At 42.3% G+C, this 23,352-nt stretch overlaps 1 protein-coding gene across 4 annotated transcripts in view; it reads right to left on the bottom strand.

Moving 5' to 3' along the window:
• DCLK1 (doublecortin like kinase 1) overlaps positions 1-23,352 on the bottom strand; it is a 352,892-nt gene that overhangs the window by 154,422 nt on the left and 175,118 nt on the right. For all 4 annotated transcript variants that reach the window (XM_023519275.1, XM_023519276.1, XM_012811600.2 and 1 more), the window contains exon 3: positions 18,620-18,719. In XM_023519275.1, the coding sequence (XP_023375043.1) occupies positions 18,620-18,719 (100 nt within the window). The remainder of the gene's footprint in view (positions 1-18,619; positions 18,720-23,352) is intronic.

Genomic DNA, 23,352 nt, shown 5'->3' with positions numbered 1-23,352 from the left:
TGCTTTCTGCCTGTGTGCCCACTGTCTATGGCGGCTTCCACACGTTAAAATGGGAGCTGAATGGCTGCAGCAGAGACAGCATGGCCCATCAAGGCTAAAATTTTTATTCATTTATTACTCTTTACAGAAAAAGAGTGTTGACCTCAAGTTTTTTTTTTTTTTTTTTTTAGGGGGTGTTGGTCTTTTTTTTAAATTTCAGGTTAATGTGAGGATACAAACAACCAAGTCACAGTATTTGAATTTGGTAATCCCCTTATAGTTATGTCCCACACCCAAAAGGTGTGCCATATACCCCTACACTGAGCCCATTTGGTGAAGTTTTGATAGTATCTGTTAGAACCACCCTCCACTACACTTGAGCAGTTGCTGGCTAATAAGTCATCACCAAAATCCACAAATGAGCAAATGACTTTAGAATCAAAGGTTCTCTGCTCTCATCTGCAACCTCATAGACTAATTCATTGCTGTAGATTGGTTCTCATCCTGTTCTCCCTGGAAGTCCACTGGACAAAAGAGTGGCCGAGAAGGAAACTAGTTAGAATTCCTCCAAGGCCACCTGCTAGAGGCCTCCCCAGCTACACTTTCTTTGCAGAGTGCCAGAGAAGAGGCAAGAGAGGTATCTTCACTCTAAATAATCCAAATAGAATCCTGCTGTTGGCTCCAAACCACATGAGAAATTACATAATTAGCAGCAGTTTGTTTAAAAGACTGTATTGAATTTGCTAACCTTCTCACCACGTGAAGGCAAGGCTGCAGAGACAATGCCATCTATTAACGAGCTTGGGCTCAGTACAAATAAAAAGGACCGTCTTAAGGGTATTTAAGAAATAATGATACCTGTTTGGCAGAATACTTTTCTTGGGCTACAAAAAGTCTCACTCTACTGTGGTTTAAGTAACTTATTTCCATTTCAATGCAGTTTTTGATTAATAATACATTGCTTTTATTCCCTTTAAGTCAAGAACTAATTTTTTGTAGGTTTTGTTGTTTTTAATTCTTATTTTCATTTTGGCTTGCTCTCACCACTCTTATCTTTTTGCTGACAGAGGAGTTAGTGTCCAGGGTCTTTAATTAGAGGAACGCACATTCCCCACCCACCATGCAGAGGACCAGGGAGCAGTGGCAGCAGGTGTGAACAGGCGTGCACCTGGAGCTAGGCAGCATTCTTCCGTTAGGGTCCCCCACACTTAAAATCCCAAGACCTAAACTTGTAGTTTCTAAATGAAGCGTGGGGTCTGGAGCTAGGAGTGAGAGTCCCTTGGCCAGAGAGGAAGAAATATTTGCGAAAGTAATCTTAAATGTCAGGAACCTCTATTGAGTTTGTTCTACTCAACAGGGAATCACATACCAGAGCTTCTGAGCCGTCCTCTTTGTGTCCCCGCATAGCCTTGTGGCATTTGCCCATATGAGTTTCCTAAGCTTTGCTGCTAGTCGGGGATGACCTCTTCCAGTGAGTTGTTTGTGGCAAAATTTCTCATAAGTTAGCATACTCCATATTTGATAGCACGAAGCTCAGATAAATGTTTGTTACATAGTTCAAAACAAAGATCTAACCAACATTTGTTTTGCTTTAATCAGGAGATGAGCATTTCTCAGAGCCCAAATAATAACACCACCAAGTAGTAAATCTCATTTACTCCTCATGACAATGTTTTGAAGTGAGTATGACTGATTCAAAGAAGTTAAGTAATTTGTCCAGGGTTAACACAGGGTGATAAGGGAAAGAATTAGTGTGATCCATGACCCCCACCCCCCATCTCCAGGGCTGGTGTTCTTTTGAGGACAGATTTTAGACTGATACTGGTGTACTGACAGAATGATGCAATCTGACACAAGGGAATGGGCCCCAGACTGACCTGCTGGTTGACTTGGGCAGTCAGTTAACCTCTCTGGGCTTTGGTTTCCTCATATGTGAAAGGAAAGAACTGAACTAATTTCCTTAAGATTCTTTCAACTTCAACCACTGGGAATTCTAATGAGCAAAAGCAGTCTGGTTCCCAAATGACCTATCTGAAGGAAATATACACAAGAGTGAAATATAAAGTATATTCTACCAGCAAATGAAAGGGACTTGGCATTACACACCCTTTTAGATGATTCCTGCCACAGGTCCCTCTCAATCAGCTAAGAGCTAATTAACTAAGGGCTGACCTTGTACTCAATTAAAACTATGATTTCTATGAGCCTTACATAGAAATCAAACTTCTGAGACAGAAGCGTCAAAGAAGAGTGATCAGCTTGCCCCTCTTGAGTCGGGAGCTAGTCATTTTGCCTTTCTCTGCGTGCATTTGGGTTTTTGTTAGTCTTGTTGATTTTTCCTTATTAAAAGTGTTCGGCATCATTGCTATTACAGAATTGATATATAGATGTTTTCCCCGGATCTTGACAGGGCCCATGCTGTATAATAAAAAGTATATCTGATTTTCTTCCTGGGAGAAGCAGGGAGATTCTGATCCCTAGGAGGGGCCAAGTGACAGGAGTTGTCTATGGTGGGTCCCTTGGATCACAGGAGGTTTTATACTAATGATATGACTTCTGACCAACTACAGTTTGCTACAACAATTCACAAAACCCAGGAAAGCACTATTATTTATGATTATAGTTTTATTATAAAAGATACAAACTGGGACCAGTCAATTGAGGCACACAGGGCAGTTCTGGGAGAGTTCTGTGCCCTCTCCTCATGGCATCAGGACATGCTACACTCCTGGCAATGCTGATGTGCTCACCAACCAGGATCTCACCAAACTTCCCGGGACCAGAGTTTTCATGAGGGCTTGGTGACATAGGCATGGCTGATTAAATCACTGGCTGTGTGACTGAACTCGGCTCCCTTCCTCAGAGGTCAGGCCGATATCACGTGATTCAAAGCCCTAACCCTCTAATTATGTGGCTGATCTTCCTGCTGTGACTGGCCCCCCATTTGTGGGGGGACCCCTGCATCTGTGGCCTGTCCTGAAGTGAGGGCAGCCTTGTTGGCAACTTGAACCTTAACCCATGAAGTCTGAGTCCAGAAAGTTAGCGTTGGGACTGCACTGCAGCACTGCACCCTGCCTGCCAGGGCAGCGTTCTGCCCAGTGACACGTCCGGCACCCTCCTGCCTTAGGCCTTTGCACTAACTGCTCTTCCTGCCCTGGAGCATTCTTGCTCTGGGACCTTAATAGCTGGATCCATCATTTCCTCAAGTGTTTGTTCAAACATCACCTTTTCCCGTCTCCTCCCTGACATCCCCCCTACACACATCCCCTGGTTCCCTCCCCTATTTCACTCTTTCTAGCACCTGTTGTCTGATACACTAGGTAATTTGCTTGTGACTTTCTATACTAAATACAGTGAAGGGATAGGTCGCAAGCTCTGTGTGGGCAAGACCTTTACTCTCTTCAGTTCACTGCTACATGCCTGGTGAGCAGAGTAGTGCCTAGCACATTATAGACATTCCCTCAAATTAGAATTGAACTGCATCTATGCTGATAGGCACATACACATCTGTAAGATCAGGCTCCTGGGCTCAGTGCCCATAGTACAGTAGTTATGGCGCCAGCCACATGCACCGAGGCTGATGGGTTTGAACCCGGCCTAGGCCAGTTAAACAATAATGACAACTGAAACAAGAAAATAGCCGGGCATTGTGGCAGGTGCCTGTAGTCCCAGCTACTTGGAGGGCTGAGGCAAGAGAATTCCTTAACCCCAAGAGTTTGAGGTTGCTGTGAGCTGCGATGCCACAGCACTCTATGCAGGGTAACATAGTGAGACTCTGTCTCAAAAAAAAAAGATCAGGCTCCTGTGGTGTAACTGAATTCATGTTAATTGCCTATAAGCACCCTTCTATAACGTATTAAGATATTCTAATTTTCATATTTGGGACCCCATTGCACGTGGCAACATTTTATATCTCACTTGAGCAAAAAAAAAAAAAAAAAAAAAAAAAGCAATAGTACTTATTTTTTCCACAGGTCTTTAAAGAATGTATGTTAATCTTCTGACTCCTAATGGCCTTTTCAGAATAATTTGGTGGAAAGGCTATCAAATGCGAAATAAATAACAGGCATTAAAAATAAATTTGGCTAAAGTGATGTTAAGGTTGAGAGGGAAACCTGTATAATAAGAAAAATTTTTTTCTACAGAGCTAATAAACCCAAAAGCTTTATAGCCCTAGTTCCCAAGAGCTGGGCAGAGAGTTCTGTGGTCAGATTGGGATGGGTCCCAGCTGTCATATCAGGGGGACTTCAGCCAAAGAACAAAAGGCAGTTGCTGAAGCAGCTGGCCCTAGAATACCTTCCTAACTAAACTAAATGTAGAGATTGGTTTTTGCCTTTGGGCAAGTCCACAGTGTGTGCCTTCACTCACGCCTCTGAGCTAATGGGCATGGATTTTTCTACTTCAGTTGCTAGAATTTCTTCACAGGGCTACTGTTTTCCTTCGGCTTTGTTCTGTGATTGTTTGACCAGGACTTCTGTGAAGTTAGAGAAATTCTTCTTCATACCTATTTTAGGTCACCAAGAAAAGTGGGACTCATGCTTCACAGTGATTCTATCTCCTGCCACATGAAGATATCACCTACATAATCATTTTTTTAGCTAAAAGCTTATCCATGTGTTTATTTTCCGGAGCTAAAGAGAGAAAATCTGGCTTTAGGTGGTGAGGGGTCATAGAATATCAACATCTTGTTATATTTTAGTTATTCAGAATACCTCCAATAATGAAAATCTATAAAGATAGCCTATATCCACACACATATAAAATTATTACCTAGATTTGATTTTTTTAAATTTATTTGGGATGGAGTCTTATTTTGTTGCCCTAGATACAGTGCCGTGGTGTCAGCCTACCTCAAAACTCCTGGGCTCAAGGGACCCTCCTGCCTCAGTCTCCTGAGTAGCTGGGACTATAGAAGCCTACTACCACACTCTGCTAGTTTTTCTGTTTTTAGTAGAAACAGCATCTTGTGCTCACTTAGGCTGGGTCTCAAACTCCTGAGCTCAAGGGATTTTACTGCCTCAGCCTCCCAGAGTGCTAGGATTTCAGGCGTGAGCCACCACAACTGGCCCGGAATTTGAAACTGGATTTTACAATCACTTTCACATCAAGTATTTTCCACAGAGATTTTCACTTTATCTACTTTCATGTGAGCAGATATTTAACTTTCCAGAATTTTTTTGTTTACACATCAAGAATACTGGACACATAATAGGCTCTTAATACTGCATGGTGTGGGAAAATAAATTGGCAGATTTCAAACAAAAACAAAAACCTAAGCTCATATGGCCTGTGGATCCACATTAAAAGGAATGTCCTAAGATGCTCTCCTGTACTTGGGGGTTTGTGTGGGTTGTGCAAGGAACGAAAAATCTGTCGGATTCCTCTGTAGGACTTGTTAAAAAAAAAAAAAAATGGGATTCTATTAGGCTGAGACAGCTCCAGCACCTTGGGCTCTAATGTAAACAAACAGAAGCCCAACTCAGTGCAAAAGGTAAAACAAAACTTCAGCTTGCCATGGGACGCTGCCAACTACTCTCTAACTAGAGACTTTCCACTGAATGACCCCGGTAAGGCGACTGATCCTCTGTAACCAACCAAATGCCCTCCTTGCCTTACTTCAATCCACTTTCTTCTCATGTTCCTTTGTTGGAAGCCAAACAGCTTTTCATTTAGTGCTGCCTGATTCATGAATTGCTGCCTCTTTAAATAAACTTTAAAATATTAATGTGCCGAAGATTATCTTTTAACAGTCTGTTACCCAGATGCTGACAGAGAATGACCCAAACAAGGCTGGACACTGAGGCTGAGCTATTCCACCACCTGGGTCACCTTAGCTTTTCACATTTTAATGTTGTCGGAGAGGTTTTAGCCAGTTAGCTGTTGGTTTGGGGCTTGAAAGGCCCCTAGCAGCATGACCTAGCTGGGAGAACAAGGGGCTAGAATTTAGACAGACTTTATTTCAACTCTCCTGTCTGCCATTGTTTACCCTCAGGCAGAATTTGGACGCCCAGGGCTCTTAAATGGCCAGAATTAATGACTAAAATTAATAAGATGCTATCTGGCATGAACATAATTAAAGCACTGGGTGGAGGTTCAAATATGCAATTAAATAAGTATAACCTGGCTTGACCTCACTTCAGAAAGTCCCAGAGAGTTCATCTGGCCAAAAGCTAACCATGACCCTGCACTGTGTGGCAACCATTCAAAGAAACCATAATCACTCTTAGGCTGCATTTGCACAAGTTTGATGCCTCTATCAAGTAAGTTTGTATTGTTGATGTTATTTGAGGCCACCAAGTGGCCCTTAGTTCTGGGTAACATTTTAAGGAAGAGATTGCTGACCAATACTCAGTACTGCATATCCAGAGATGTATCCAGAGAAGTACAGACAGAATGGTAGGCTGGTCTTAAAAAAACAAGTGAAGGAATTCTCCCTGGAAACACCAGCCTTTGGGAAATACCAGGCTCCAAGCCTCAAGCATCTGAAGGGTTGACAGGTGGAGCAGATTCCTTCTGCTTCCGTTGACTCAGCTAATATCTCCTGTACCTTGACAGTTTTCAAAAGCACCCTGGTAGGTACGGTGGGATACAGACACATAGACCCAGCCTCAAGGCACTTATAGTTAAGTGAGACAGAATACGGAGTCCAGCCTCGAGGTTTTCATCCCACCTCCATTACCTGCTGCATATGACAGTGATCATGGGTTTTGTGTGTCAACTTGACCGAGCCACAGGGTGCCCAGATTAGGAATTATTTCTGGGTATGTCTGTGAGGGTGCTTCTAAGTGAGATTTTGCATTAGAATTGGTGGGTTTAATAAAATAGACTGCCCTCCCCATTGCGGGAGGGCATCACCTAATCCATAAGGGCCTAAATACAACCAAAGACAGCAGAAGGAGAAATCACCTCACTGCTGGAGCTGAGACGGCTCATTCCATTCTCTCCTTCCCTTGGACGGGGATTTACACCTTCAGGCTAATTCTCAGGCTTTTGGACTCAGGCTGGATTTCCTGGGTCTTCAGCTTATAGACAGCAGAACATAGGACTTCTCAGCCTCCATAAACACGTGAGCCAATTCCTTACAGTAAATCAACTTCTCTCGCTACATGTATATGTGTTTCTCTCTCTCTCTCATTATATACGTATCGCATACGCATACATATGTAAAAACAGGTTCTGTGGCTCTGGAGAACCCTGACTAACACAGTGACTATAGGTAATTTCCTAACTTCTTTTTTTGGAGACAGAGTCTCACTATGTCACTCTCGGGAGAGGGCCATGGCATCACAGCTCACAGCAACATTGAACTCTTGGGCTTAAGAGATTCTCTTGCTTGAGCCACCCAAATAGTTGGGACTATAGGCGCCCGCCACAATGGCCGGCTATTTTTTTGTTGCAGTTGTCATCATTGTTTAGCAGGCCAGGCCAGGTTCAAACCCACCAGCCCCGGTGTATGTAGCCAGCACCTTAACCACTGAATTACAGGCACCAACCCCCTAACTTCTCCTAATGTGCCCTTCTTTATTTGTAAAGCCACACTGCAGAGGTTTCCCAAGAATTACATGTGATAAGTGTTCATAAACAAGGAACATTTTGGAAAAAACTGAAAACAAAAAGGAATTAATAAAGTACCATAATAAAAAAAAGAGCTGGAAGAAGAATGGGAAATCAGAAACTGATTGAAACCAGGATAGATAAGCTTTACAAAAATGACCACTTTTGACAAGAAGGAGTTCAGTGGACTAGGAAGGGGCAGAGGAGGAAGAAGAATGTCCCACATTGACTAGACAGTAGAGTAAAAGTGGAGATAGTGAAAATAAACGGCTTTGGGGAGACCAAGCAACAGTGCTGTGCCTGGAGTGCAGAGGAAGATCAAAGCAACAGTATCAGCTGGAAAGATACAACAGAGCCAGATTACAGCTGCCCCAAGTGGCACATGGGGTATAAGTGAACTCAGGAGAATCCATTTGTGTCCAAGCAAGGTGTGAATGGCTAGTGGCCCCACCCAGGAAAGCAAGCTCAGGCATCTTCCTAGGAGGCGGAGCAGGGGATGGGGATAATGACCTAAGATAATGGCAGTAGCACTGGGGAACAGGGGACAGATGCTGGCTATGTGGACTGAACAGGAGGAAGAGTAAAGACGATGCTTTATTTTGCAACCTTTGTGTTAAGGAGAATGCTGGCGCCACAAACCAATACGGGAAACACAAAGAGAAGCAGAAAGCTGACCAATGAGAGGATGAGTTCAGCTGCAGCGGGTGCTGAGTCTCGGGTGCCTGTGGACCAGTCATAGGGACGTTCATAGCAGACAGCTGGGAAGATGGCCCTGGAGCTCATGACAGCAGAGAGGGTTAGAGGGTTAGGAGGTACATGAAGAGGTTAAGAACGTGTTGTCAAACACAAACTTAGGCTTGAACTCTGTTTTTGGTAGTAGCTAAGCAGCTTTGAACATTTTTTAAATTATCATCTCTAAGCCTTAATTTCCTTAATTGTAAATTTGGGAAAATTATACAGACTTCAAAGGCTTTGCTTATTGCCGACCATCTGGTTGCCATTTGTCACCATCACTGTCTACCACAGCCATCATTGCTGAAGCCATCAGAGGAGATGAACTTGGCTAGGAATACAAAGTAATTAAGTAGAAGAAAAGGACTGAGAAATGAATCTCAGGGAACAGTTATTAAGGGATATAGGGCAGGAGCACAAACCTGAAAGAAGCTCAGGAGTGGTCAGAGAGGCAGGCAGAGAACCAGGATGGCAACACACCCTAAAGGTCAGAGGGAGGGAATTTCAAGGAGAGAATTATCAAAAGTGTCAAATGTTGCAAAGAAGTCGAGGAGGATGAAAAAGAAAAAAAGGAGAAAACACTGGAGGTAATGATTTGAAGCTTATCCTTGCTTACTGGAACTATCACACACAGTAGGCAGAGAAGCCAGTTGTAAATATAATAGGGTATCAAAGTCTCACCCAGACTCCAAGGAAACATGTATCAGATACAAAAACGAGCATGAGATGGATCATTTTCCATAAAGTTCAAAGCAGAGATAAACAGTTACAGGCCCTAGTCTTCTCACTCACTTTGTAAAAAAAAAAAAAAAGGCTTAAGTTATTACAGAGAAAGAAAGTTGAGCATGGCAGCTCATGACTGTAATCCTGACCAAGAGTCTGAGATCAGCCTAGACAACATAGTGAGATCCTGTCTCTCTAATAAATTTAAAAATTAACTGGTTGTCTGTGTCCCTGTAGTCCCAGTTACTTAGGCTGATGCAGGAGGATTACTGGAGCCCAGGAGTTGGAGGTTACTGTGAGCTATGACTGCACCATTGCACTTTATTTTGGGCAACAGAGCAAAACCCTGTCTGGAAAGTAAAGGAAAAGAATCGGAAGGGAAGGGTAAGAAAGGGAAGGGAAGGGAAGGGGAAGGGGAAGGGGGATGCATGAGAAGATTTCTTTAAAAAGAGCTGTACTATGAATCCCATCACTCTAAAAGAGCACAGATGCCTCTCTTCATCTAAGTAGGGGCTTCACTGGCAGACTGGAAGTGCTTGGTCAGTGTCCTCTGGGGACAGAGAGAAACAGTAGAAATAACAGACCATTGTTTGTTTGTTTAGCTTTCACCTGAGAACCTTTGGCAGCACATGAAAGGAAGCTTGGTTGCGCTGGGGGCCTGTTGTTGGGGGTGAAGGATGTATGAGTGTTCCATGGAGCTGAGGGAACAAGCTGGCAGGGAGCTAATTCAGATTCTTCCCGAGAGGATCATCTGAGGCCAACAGGGAGAGCTTTGGAACAGGAGAGACACAGCCAAAGCTGGAAACAACAGAACAGACCACATCAGACCAGATCAGCAGAGAGTGGAATGTTCCCAGCCAGAGTCCCTGAAGAACCCGTGAAAACACCCCTAAGAGAAGTTGGCTTTAAATAACCATTGCTGGCCAGAGGGTTTTAAAGCCATCTTTCAACAGAACAGCCAAGTTAAGGTCTTCCCACATCCCTTCCTCATCAGCTGCACCACCCCTCAACCCCCATATTCCCGGGCTGGAGAGGTCAGAATGGCAGGGAGGAGGGGACAGAGTGGGACACGAGGCAGCAACCTTTCCTTCATTTCAGAGAAGGGGCTTGCAACAGTGCAGCCTGGACAGGTGTGGAAGAAGAACTCTACATTTTGAATGACCATCACATGACACTAGACATTTTTGCTTCGGAATTGAGATGGTAATTTGTAGTCCAGAACATTTTTTACCCTCTAAGGAAGGACCATAAAAATCGGGATCATTGACGTGCCATCATCCAGTGGCAAATACAAAACTTCTACCATTAATATAAAATGACAGGAGAAGATAATTTTTTTAAAAAGAATAATTCTTGTGTGCTCTATGTACCAGTTACCCAAAACTATAGGAAATGAGTCAGGATGAGAAAGTGGAGGCTTTCGAACAGTAATCTGTTGTTGTTATTATTATTATTATTATAGCAGTTTGGCAGAGAAAGAAAATCAACATGGTTTGTTGAGATGACAGAAAGACCAATGGGTCTTTTAGGACAGGAGGAATTTGGCCTGGCTCATGCCTGTGATCCCAGCACTCTGGGAGGCCACGGCAGGTGGATCACTTGATTTCTGGAGTTCAAGACCAGCCTGAGCAAGAATGAGACCCCGCCTTTACTAAAAATAGAAAACTATAGATGGGAACAGTGGCACATACCTGTAGTCCCAGCTTCTCAGGAGGCCAAGGCAGGAGAATCACTTGAGCCCAAGAGCTGGAGGTTGCTGTGAGCTAGGATGATGCCATAGCTCTCTATTGAGGGTGACAAAGTGAGACTCTGTCTCAAAAAAAAAAAAAAAAAAAAAGAGAGAGAGAGAGAGAGAGAGATAGAAAAAAACAGCAAATCCACTAGAACAACAGGAAAGGAATACTGATTTGGCAAGTCACAAAGAGAAAGGGGCAGCACTATTGTTGGTTTTAGAGAGGAAAAGAGACTCTTCTTCCTTTGAAGGGTGAGGGAAGCAGGGAAGAAGATGAGGGAACACAGAGGGGCATCTTAGCCTGGGAGAAAAGGAAAATGAAAGAATTTAGGAAGGAGGCAGTGGGTGGTATTTATTACTCTCAAGGCCAGAATTAGGAAGCTGTGTAGAAGCTGGAGACAGAGTGACTGGGGCTCAATACAAGAAAGAACTTGTTAAAAATCAGTACTAGTGGTGGTGGAACTGGCCTTCTTATAAAGTTGCAAGCTGTCATAGACAGAGGGTTCTCGCTGGGGATGAACACCTGTGGGAACACTGTGGGGAGGGTTTCCCCACGGACGGGCAGGCCACATGATGACCTCCAAGGACATTTAATGCTCTATTTTGTAGAGTTTCCCATGTCAACAATTCTAGTGTCACTGTGACTGAATAAGAGAAGCCTCTGAGGACTAAGAGAGAAAATGTAAAGACTGCATGTGTTATACAGCGCCTGGATTTCCCAAGTAGAAAATTATCTATTCGAAGCAAAAGAACTAATTTATGCTGGAATTAGATTCTTTTTCCAAAGTACAATATTCTATATGTTTCCACAGCTTTGCAGTTGATTAAATTTGAAATATCACTATGTTCTGGAACATTTTGTATTTATGCAAGAGCTAAAACTTAGCTCTGATCAAAAGAGTCTACAGAAGCCCCTGCAGCGTTCCACTGTCAGAGGTGGAAACTTGCTGACTGAGCAAAGCCCATTAGCCAAGGTGCTCTCTATTCAAAATGCAAGACAAACAAAAACCCCAAACCTTCTGTCGCAGACATCAGTTTGAATTCTACAAATCAATGCGATCAGGAATGATCATGCCAGATCTTACATCCTTCTTTAATTAGACCATGGAATGTCACAAAAACTTCCAGTTATTCAACAACACAGCTAAAATGTTTCTTTAAAATAAGAACTGTGCATTTCTTGAATTAACAGCTATTGAAACAATACAATATTCCAGCACCAATAAGTACCATGAATCTCAAAGAAATGTGCCCACAGATTAAGGTAAACTGGCCTTATAATTCAATTCACTTAAATCTATAAAGAACTGTCAATCTATCTTGAACCATTAGTCGCTTTACCACAATATTTTTCCTAAGAGACAAAATCCACTAGAGCAATTAGCTACATTTACTATCTGGGTCAAAGTTCAGAACCTATGATCCTGTGACATCTTTATACATAGTAATACCCAAAGTCAATAGGAAGGTCCATATTTTATGTTAAGCGTTAGTACCTGCAGTTATTTGTGACTGACACACTGCCTGGCACATAGGAAGATAGCTTAGCTTACTAAATAAGCGACTGGATGAGTCAAAGAATGAATGAGCTTTGTTAAGAGTGGCTCAAAAACCACTTTCTGAGGAAGTCTAGTCTTTGTCCTAACTCTAAACATTTCCAGAGATTCCCAATGACCTGGTTTTCAGCATCACCAGTCTCAGGGTAGAGTAGGAAGGCCTCAGAGAATGCTTTGACCCCAAACCACACAAACACAGAGACAGGGAGATGTTTCCCAAGGGCTGGGATGCCTGAATGCTGTCATTTTTATAAGTTTGACTAGTTCTTCTAAACGCAGTTACATTTAATCTTTGAAAGATTCCCTCCAGAAAAGAGTGGCTATCTTCAAAGGACCTTTAATTCCCTCTCACCTCCATCATAGAAACAAAAGTTAAAAGTGGAAGAAAGCAACAGTAATCACTTTGTGGTTGTAAAGAGCACCAAAGGCAAATCTTCGAGTCATCTGTCTCAAATTAAGTCGTGCAAATGAATCTATATGGCTGAGTCCAGCTGCAACCCACTAGGAGGGTATATTTCAGCTGAGGTGTCATTCACCAACATCATTTACTAAGTAATAAGGAACACAGTTTTGAATGTGCTCTGACATTTATTATCTCATTTATGGTCCATTACAACCCAGGAAAAAAAGGTGTTTTACAGAATAGGAAACAGGCTTGGAAATATGGAGACCACACAGCAAGTGGGACCCAGAGCTTGGATGAGGCCTGTGTCTTCCATTCTCTTCCAATACCGTTTCTACTGTTCCAGGTTCTCTCCTATTTTCTTATCTCCCAGAATTAGGGAAAGCAAACAGGACCTGTCTAATACAACTTCTGTCTTGTCTTATTTAGGAAAGTGGCCAGGATGGAATATTTCTCGAAACATTTACCAAGTGGATCTTGGGCGTCCAATACCACGAAAGTCTATAAAGAAGTTGAGGAAATGTCCACTCTGGAATCACATACCCAAGAAAAACACTGTACTCCAGATGGGTCTGTCTAGTGCAAGCAGACACTAGGCTGGCAGTTCCCCAGAGACAGGGCACCACGCATGCACACGGGGGTATACGTGTGCGCACCCAGTAACTTCGGAAGTATAAACATCACAAACTTATGTAATAAAAACATCACTTGATGGCTTATTTATATTTCTTCTGTTCTTGTTTAGTTTTGTGAATGTTAAATAACACATTTTAATTTTAACTTCTGGTTTCAGCTCACATTTGCTATCTTCAATCAGAGGGGATGAAATGTTTTACAAGATGGGATACAATGCTCTCAGAACACACACAGCAAATGATGCTCATCACGTTCTATCTCACACTAAGCCTGTCCTCAAGAAAAGGCAGTTCTCACATGTGCCGCTGTGAGAACTACACTGCTCTTCATCAAGCTTGTAGGACAGGCCTGTCCTCCTTTCCTTTTTTTTTTTCTTTTTTTCTCTTCCTTTCCTTCTTCCCTTCCCCTCCCTCCCTCCCTCCTTCCCGATTCTTTCCTTCCTCCCTCCCCTCTCTTCCCTTCCCTTCCTTCCTTCCTCACTAGAGCACGACTTTTTGTTATTCCAATTCGATTTTATCTTCTTAGATACAATCCACCCTTTTAGACTCCTTGTGGTTATCATCACTGTGCCTTCAACCATATCAGCTTCTATCCCTGTGGTCTCTCCCACACACCTTTAACATTCTCAAATGAGCATTTCTAACTAACCTAAGTGTACGGAGTCCAAAGCATAACCCTGTGGGGTGGCTCTCGGTGAATAAATGCAGCCCCTACCTTCAGGGACCTTATGGGCCAATTCTAATAGAGATCACCTCCAGTACATTTGACATCAAGGTACATTTTGGACAAGGCAGTTCAATCCATGAAAAGTATAGCCACCTATACCAGTCAGACTGTAACATATTTCATCTTAGTCAAAGAGATTTCAAGAGAGGCTGTGTCAAGGCATGGCTAAGACTCCCGGACTGCCTGCCAGTATTTCCCTGATCGCCCCCCATCAGGGGAGGGACCTTCCCTGACTATGAAAGGTGAGATGAAGGGGGCAACCTAGTTATGGCTCTATTGTGTGTACCCTCCTAGCATAATGTTATAACTAGAACCCTAAAGACAGACCCAAACAAACAAAAATTAGTTTACTTATAACCCAAGTTTAAATAAAACTTGGACATCTCTCAACCACATTTACTATAGAATGACCCTGCTACCCACAGTTCAAGTGCTAACCCTGCTACCTAAGAATGGGATCTTATTTGGAAATAAGGTTTCTGAGGATGCTACCATGTGAAGGTGAAGTCATACTGGACTAGGGTGGGCCCTAATCCGGATGGTGGTGGTGTCTACAACAAGGGGAAAAGTGAGGAACAGGGACAGACGCAGATGGAAGAAGGTCACGGGAAGATGGGGGCAGAGACAGGAGCAGGTGTCACCCCAAGCCACAGCACGCCGGAGACCACCAGAACCTTGGAAGAGGCAGGAAGGACCCGTCCCTAGAGACTTTAGAGGAATCTTAGTTCTGCCCAGACCTTAATTTTGGACTGTTAGCCTCCAAATATGTGAGACAATAAATTTCTGTTGTTTTTAGTGACCCAATTTGTGGTACTTTGTTATGGCAGCCCTAAGAAACTAATACAACATGTAAGCAAAAATACTGAAGTTTAAAGTCATGCCTGTTTTTCAGAATCAAGAGCACATGGGAATGTAGCCAGGCGTTGTGGCGGGTGCCTGTAGTCCCAGCTACTTGGGAGGCTGAGGCAAGAGAATTGCTTAAGCCCAAGAGCTTGAGGTTGCTGTGAGCTGTGACACCACAGTACTCTACTGAGGGCGACATAGTGAGACTCTGTCACAAAAAAAATTAAATAAATAAAAGAAAGAGCGCGTGGGAATGGGTTGGTAAAAAGAACAAGAAGGATCTTAGAAAAGTCAGTGGAGAGGATAAGAGATACCAAGAGCCCAGAGCAGGTAGCAGGCATAGCAGGGTGAACCTTCAGTTCAGGTCTCAGTGGGAGAGTGGGCAAAGAACCAGTCAAGCAGTTTGGGGGCAATGGCTTTGGAGCTGAGAGGTCAACAAAAGGTGGCATGGAATTCGCTGTCCTGTGAGGTAGGCATTTCTCAACAAAATTCTGTCCCTTTTTAATGGCAACAAATCACAGATTCGTCAGTTTGTCAATGACATATAAGCAAAAGCCATGTTGAGCTTCCTGTCTCCAACTTGGCATTTTCCTTGACTATTTTTTGCCATTCTAAATTAGACAGCACGCTGTGCAGGGGAAGGCTCTGTGGCCTCTGTCTGTCTATTTATGGAGCTCCAGCCACCATTTCCAAGGTGCTAAGGCTCCGCTGATTGATCACAACGTCGCTAAAACAGTTGCATTCTGATCCAAAACAAGGAAGGCATATTTTTCCACACGTGCAAACTTGGGGGAAGAGGAAAGCACCCTCATGTGTTCTTATATTGATCTGGCTCCAATGTGGCCCCATAAAATACACGTCTGTAATGGCAAAACTCCTCCCTGGAAGGACCTTAAGAGGCATCCCCCAGAGCTTTCCCAGCAGTAATTAGAGGGATATATTATTGCTAATCCTGAACCCACTGAGAGCTGAGTTAATTTCAAAAGATAAAATAAAAGTGCTGCCTTGCGGCAAAAGGCCACTTCTTGGCGCCATTTAATCAAGCACAACCCTGCACAGGGTCGAAGTATTAATTCTAGAAAAGTCTGTACCCCTGCTGACACCCCTTTTAAGGAAACTACTATGGAGCAGGCCAAATGAAGCCTCGAGGTGCCAATACCATTTAGTAAGTACAGATAAGCTGGGCTACATCATGCTCAGAGCACTTAAAAATGATTCAACTGTTAATACGTTAGCACAGGAACAGGCTGTACGAGCAACAGAAAATTGCAGTTGTCAAAGTGTGAATTCAGTCTCAGGGTAAGTTCATCCAAGGAAGTAAAATCTCAATTTAGATTCTTTTTCTACCCAACCCCCCCTTCCCTATCCACGGGCTTCTTTTAGAATGGGGGAGGACGTCGTTACTCAGCAAATGCATTTCACACCAAGAAATGGTTATATTCATCAAGGGAGGAGAGGATGTGAAGTTCTCACCAAAGTAGCTTGAAGTGGTCTTTCTCAAGGCCTAACCACAACAGATGGGTACCATGTCCTTGGGCACAGCATCCTGGGGAGGGCGGGCGGGTGTGTGTGTGTGGTGTGTGCTCATGCTGGCATGCACATCTCTGCATATCTGCACGCATTCTTTTCAATGAGAAAAGATTCTAAGGGGAAAGTTATGAGATTTGGGGCATTTTTCTGTTGTGTTTATGGGCTAGTACCCTGGAATCCTGGGCCCACGAAGAGCACATTGTGCGTGGGGGAGGGAAAGCCCAGCCTGGGGCTCTTCAAGTTTAGACAGATGGGAGACACAGCCTCAAGTCTACCTTGGGGTTAGAAACCCTCGGGGTTAGAGACCTGAGGGCTTAGGAACCAATTCTGTCTGCTGACTTGAAACTGAGCTGTATTCCAGTTGTAGTAGGACAGGCTGCTTCTGTAACAAAGGAACAAATGGACTTTCACTTCAGAATGCATCTGGTCCCTCATATCATTCTATCGCAAGCAGCTAATTTCTTTACATTGAATGTCAAGGTAATTTATTCTTCTCCAAATGGTGCTGTCAGCTCTTCTGCCTAACTCTGACCACTCACCTGTTCTACCCAATGGCAAAGCTGTCTTATCATTAAAAGGGGGTGGAGTGGGAGAGGACCCTCCCTCTGGGGGACACTATGCTTGAGGTATATTTATATAAATCTTTGCCCCAAAGGGCTTGTCTATCAGAGATAAAGATAGAAAGCATAGAGAAAATTTAGGAGAAAATAAATGCCAAACCACTCTTCCAGTTGGGTTCCTTGAACCAAAATAAATCTCTTTAAATGATACATCTATCTATATTTTCATTGGGCACTTGAAGTTTGGGGGGTTTTTTTTTGTGTGTGTGTTGTTGTTTTGAGACAGGGTCTCACTCTGTTGTCCTGGGTAGAGTACAGTGGCATCATCATAGTTTACAGCAACCTTAAACTCTCAGGCTCAAGAGATGCTCTTGTCTCAGCCTCCTGAGTACCTGGGACTACAGGCGCGAGCCACAACTCCCATCTAGTTTTTCTATTTTTAGTAGGGACAGGGTCTTACTCTTGCTTGGGCTGGTTTTGAACTCTTGAGCTCAAGCAATCCTCCTCCCACCTCCGCCTCCCAGAGTGCTAGGATTACAGGTGTGAGCCACCACGACTGGCAAGACATGTCAATTTTTCCTGATAAAGGGACAATTTTTTATATTCTTATGCCTTCCTACACACTCTAAGTCATTTTAAATATGAAAAAATTGTAGTACTCTTAAATGCACTTAACTGATAATATGTAGGCATGCACATAATATGTAGGAAAAGTGACGTGTGTGCGCGTGCACCTGCAGCGTCAGGGGTAGACCACCACCCTAGTCACACCACAGCTTACGCTATTATCATTAGTGTTCAATGCTGCCCTTCTAATTTTCCAAAAGTTCACTAATTTCTATATTTCTGCACTCATCTCAACAAAAAACATTCATTATTACTTCAAAAAGCATTTCCAATGAGACAGAATTTGACTTGTCAATAAATATTTATATTTCTCCAAATAAATTAGAAGATTATCAAGAAGGATCTCTTTGGTGCAATAATCTTAACCTGTGATATAGTGTTAAGATTCTCAGATAATGTATAGTGCCAAAAAAAAAATCATTCTGTAAGTCCCACCCTTCATATTCATTTCCTAAGACATGTCTTTCCCTCTTTATAAATGTATCCTTTGTCAATTACAGAGGATAACATTTAGTCTCTGAATGAAGGAAAATTGTGTACCCTTAGGGATGTGAATGACTTGCAAACTCTGAAGTATTTAAAGGAAAAAGGGATATGAAACCATTTTCCTGGTTAGGAATTAAATGAGCCCACATAAAAGTTGAAACTAGACACATACCCAATAATTTTATGATTACAAATCTTTCAGCAATAAATTTTGAGAAAAATATATAATTTAAAATGTAGACATCTGTACCACAGTTTTCTATAAAACATCAATTTAGTTATTAAGTGGTTATAAATTAGCCCTCAGTAATGTATTCCTCTGAATGATTTAACCTTTTGAATGATCATTTCATCTGTTTTCTATATTTAAAAAAAATCAAAGAAATTCAAGATATGGAAAAGACATGCTGGGTGAGGATCTGAAACTGATTTGGCAGCTTTGGAGTTGACATAATCTTGGCCTGGTGCAGCTCATTTTGGAAAGCTGCCTCAAATTTCCCCTGGTTTTGAACTTTTTTTTTTTTTTCCTTACCACTTTCATCTAGCAAGAAATCATCCTGGTAACGGAACTTCTCCGGTCCACATGCAATAAAAATGTCATCATCACCAAAAAAGTCCTGAAGGCACATCACCTACAAGAGAAAAGCATGGCACTCAGCAAGGGGTGGCACAACAGCAATTACAACAATGCCCCCCCAGCAGACGTCTGCACGAAGCCACCTCCTGCCTAATCGCCTCATGGAATCAACAGGGCAAGCTTCTCCAGAGGAATTTCAAAAGAGGGGTTCAAGCATCTGTTACTAGTAAGAAATATGTTCTGTTTCAGTTCTGCCGGAAGATGGGATAAGGAAAATAGAACCGGCAACTGTCACATTTATTACTTGACATATCAATAGGCTCTGCGATAAGAACCCTTTGTTTCCATAACAGAGTGGATGCCGGACACCGGGGGAGGAGGTCCCCTGCATTCTTCTCAATGTAACACCCCTGATAACAACAGAAGTGAGCCCATGATTTCAACAGCAAATACGTTCTTCAGTAATTGATACCATTGTATGTCCACAATAATCACTGGAGAAAAATATTTCTTTCTTTTCTTTCTTTCTTTCTTTTTTTTTTTTTTTTGAGACAGCAGAGTCTCACTCACTCTGTCGTCACCCTGGGTAGAGTGCTGTAGTATCACAGCTCACAGCAACCTCAAACTCTTGGGCTCAAGAGATCCTCTTGCCTCAGCCTTCTGAGTAGCTGGGGCTACAGGCATCCACCACAACGCTGGGCTAGTTTTAGAGACAGTGTCTTGCTCTTGTTCAGGCTGGTCTCAAACTCCTGAGCTTAAGCAATCTTCCCAACTGGACTTCCCAGAGTGCCAGGATTACAGGTCTGAGCCACTGGGCCTGGTCTGAGAAAAATATTTCTGTCATAATATGAACATAAAATCTCTTTGAGACCTACTCTACCTCTAGCTATAAAAAGAATAGAATTCTTTAATAAAGAAATAATGAAGAAATTAAGTTACTCCTGAAGCTTAGATCTGGGGATTATGGTATGCATGCCTACCTGTCCAAGCTACGCTTGACTCTAAAACTCCCAGGCCACCCACCCTCTTGTTGTTCTGCAAAAGGAAAGTTTGAAAGCTAAAACTTTTGATTCAACATATTTTCCAATGAGAACTGTAGAAGAGCTAAATGTCATTTTGCAAGTAAATGTGGTTAATAGGAATAAATTTTCAAGTACATTGCTCTCTGTCTTTGGATAACCTGTGTTCTACTATTTTGTTCATAATACGTATAACACCAACACTGGAAACACTGCTGATTTCTATCTATTTTCAATTTCCAATGACCACTTGGGTATCACAAGGTGACCGGTTGAAGGCATCCATTCAGGGCTGTATATAGACTTTTTCATAGCATTTCCCCAGGATATCTGTGCAGGCGTCCTCAAACTATGGCCTGTGGGCCACATGCAGCCTGCCTAGGACATTTATCTGGCCTGCCGGGTGTTTTTGCCACTGCTGCCTGTCCTGCTTAGCAGCTGACTTGTCCCAGCGCCCACAGTCCGGCCCTCCAACGGTCTGAGGGACAGTGAACTGGCCCCCTGTTTAAAAAGTTTGAGGACCCCTGTTCTAGAGTGAGATTCTTTTGGCCAGTGCTAATAATAGCTCCTCTCTTATTTTCTGCCCCTTTGCCTGTGTGCATCTCTGGAGTTCTGCTCTCTCGACAGTCTCTAGTAGCGTCACCCTGGCACATCACAAGTGCTGTGGACTTGAGAGGAATAAGCGGGGAGAAGGCAGCATCATTTCCAGTCCCCAAATGCAACGATGTGTGAGCTTCAGATGGTCTTTGCCAGACATCTCTCATCTCCAAATAATCGCTTGGCTGAAGTTTTAAAAATGAAATTTCTATAACTGTTTGATAATCAACATTAAGCATGAATAAGGTATATCTATGGTTGTCAGGGCTTATTTTACCTGTGAAAGCTTGAAAACACAGGTGATTTAAGAGGAACATTGTCCTCACTGAGAAAGATGAACCAAAGGGCTTCAAGAGTATGTGAAGCTCTAATCTCCTTGGTTTAAAAACAGGCTCTTTAAAATCAGAATCCACTTTGTGTCACCCTTCTGTCTCTCTCTGACTCCATCCTGACTCTGCTTCTCTTTACCTCTGTAGTAGTCAAGCTGCTTCTATCTGAATGGTGTCATCCCAGCCAACCCTACACGGCCATTTCATTTTAAATGTCTTTGCTGGATGTCTCCTATGTGCCAGTTAGCAAACAGCAAGATGAAGAAGATAGGATCTCTCCCTTGGCAATAACGTGAACAATTAACTCCAAAGAGTATTTATTTCCTACAGTGTGGATGGTCAATAGGTTTTATGCAAAGGAGGGTTCTGGCCAAATAGAGTTAGGAAATATTGAGTTTATCCAATGCAAACAGGTTCCTTTGTTTCCAAACTTCTCAAAACCCTTAATGTGCTAATGCACAACAGGACTCCAAAGAACAAATAGAAAAATCTGGCATTTCCCAAATTTACTTGATTCCCCAGTGTTCTACTGAGTTTTCCTTGGAAGTGCCCTGATGGCCATCTATAAGTGAGATCTCTCTGGGAACACACGGAGGGAAGAGTTACCCACACTCCTCTTGGACAGCCACATTTCTGTAGCTGGTTAAGTATTTACTTGCTAATTTATTTACTCACTCAAACATTTATGATGGAACTACTCTTTGCCAGCCTCTAGGCCAAATATTATGACGACAAATCTCTGACAGATGAAAAATATTGGGGGTTTTCGTGAAGGATATGGTCTTTTTTTTTTCTTTCTGGATAGTCCCATCATTCTCATTTGAGAACATCAGATGCTCACCAGATCACACTTATCTGTTTGTGTGTGTTTTTATGCTCACGCCACCTGGATGTAAGCACTCCAAATTGTATTAAAAAATAAACACATTGTACCCCACATATGAATAAATGTATTCATGATCTATGTGTATATGACTTAATAAAAGGAAAGAAAAATAGCACAACCTATTATGAGCAGGTTGCCAGCCACCTCTCTTCCATCATTTTCCTGATAACCATTCTGACTTGAGGAACAGAGCAAACAACTATCCATCTTGGACAGTTTAGGTATAATACTCTTGGCCAGAGGGAAGTGACACATGATGAACTTCTGATGTTCTTTCCAACACCCAGGATTTCAAGAATATAAAAGGAACATGGGGATTGTTAAGGAAAAGTTAACTGTCATCACCCAGCACAAAAAATCAGGGGAAAGTTATTTCACTACCCAGCATAATGTAATTATTTCTCTCTCAATCCTCAGTGACTGAAATCAAAGAATTTGTTGAACTGTCAGAAACTTTGCTATCTTCTGTGCTTTCTGCTCTCCCTCTTTTCATCACTTTCCTCCTCACAACCTCCTACTGGAGAAAGTAGGTAAAGCTTAGTAGATCTAGTTCACATGTACAAAACTGCTCCTTGTAAGAAGTCTAGGTGAAAGAGTTGACAGTAAAGGAGCCTTAAACACAAGGTTACAATCAAGATGGATTTGGGCTACAAAGGGAGAAGTATCAGAATGACTACAGATCTCAGCCGAAACATTTAAAGCCAGAAGAAGATGGTCATTGACCTTCAATCTCCTAAAACAAAACAATTTTCAGCCCAAGATCCTGTATCCAGCTAAACTGAGTTTCATTGGTGATAGAGATATCAAATACTTTAATGACATAGACATGTTGAAGAAATTTGCCATAACTAAACCAGCTCTCCAAGATATTCTTAGACCCACCCTCCATAATGACCAGCTCAATGCTCTCCCTCCAAAGTAAATTCACCCAGAAATTTTTGAACAAAACCCAACTTGCACAGTAGTGAAGGGATTAAAAATGTCCACTGGACATCTGAAAATCATGACATCTGAAGCACAACCAGGCGTATCAATTCTCTCAATTAATAAGAATGGTTTAAATTGTCCTCTAAAGAGGCACAGGATGGCTAACTGGATACATGAACTGAGACTGGATATCTGCTGTATACAAGAATCTCACCTTACCTTAAAGGATAAAAATAGACTCAGGGTGAAGGGATGGACTTATATAATACAGGCAAATAGACACCAGAAAAAAGCAGGGGTTGCAATGTTAGTAGCAGATACAATTGGCTTTAAACCAACAAAGATAAAGAAAGATAAGGAAGGTTACTACATACTTGTCAAGGGAAATACCCAATATGAAGAGATTTCAATAATGAACATTTATGCACCCTACCAGAATGCTCCTCAATTCATAAAGCAGACCCTAACAGATATGAATAACTTGATGTCTTCCTGCACTATAATAGTTGGAGATTTTAACACCCCTTTGACAGTTTCCTCCAAGAAGAAACTAAACAAAAAAATATTAAACTTAAACCTGACCCTAGAACAAATGGACTTTACAGACCTCTATAGAATATTTCACCCTAATAAAACTGAATATACATTCTTCTAATCAGTCTGTGGGTCATCCTCCAAAATAGATCATATCCTAGGACCCAAGTCTAACCTCAGCAAATTTAAAAGTGTAGAAATTATTCCTTGTATCCTCTCAGACTACCATGGAATAAAAGTTGAATTCAACAGCAACAGGAATCTTCATACTCAAACAAAGTCATGGAAACTAAATAATCTTAGGCTGAGTGATAGCTGGGTCAAAGACAAGACTAAGAAGAAAATTACTAAATTTTGGGAACAAAATGATAATGAAGATGCAAATTATCAAAACCT

The sequence above is a fragment of the Otolemur garnettii genome, unplaced genomic scaffold (genome assembly GCF_000181295.1).
Source record: "Otolemur garnettii isolate 467f Iridium unplaced genomic scaffold, OtoGar3 scaffold00167, whole genome shotgun sequence".
Taxonomy (NCBI): domain Eukaryota; kingdom Metazoa; phylum Chordata; class Mammalia; order Primates; family Galagidae; genus Otolemur; species Otolemur garnettii.
The sequence above is the reverse complement of the archived record's forward strand: the minus strand, read 5'-3'. Positions and strand labels throughout refer to the sequence as shown.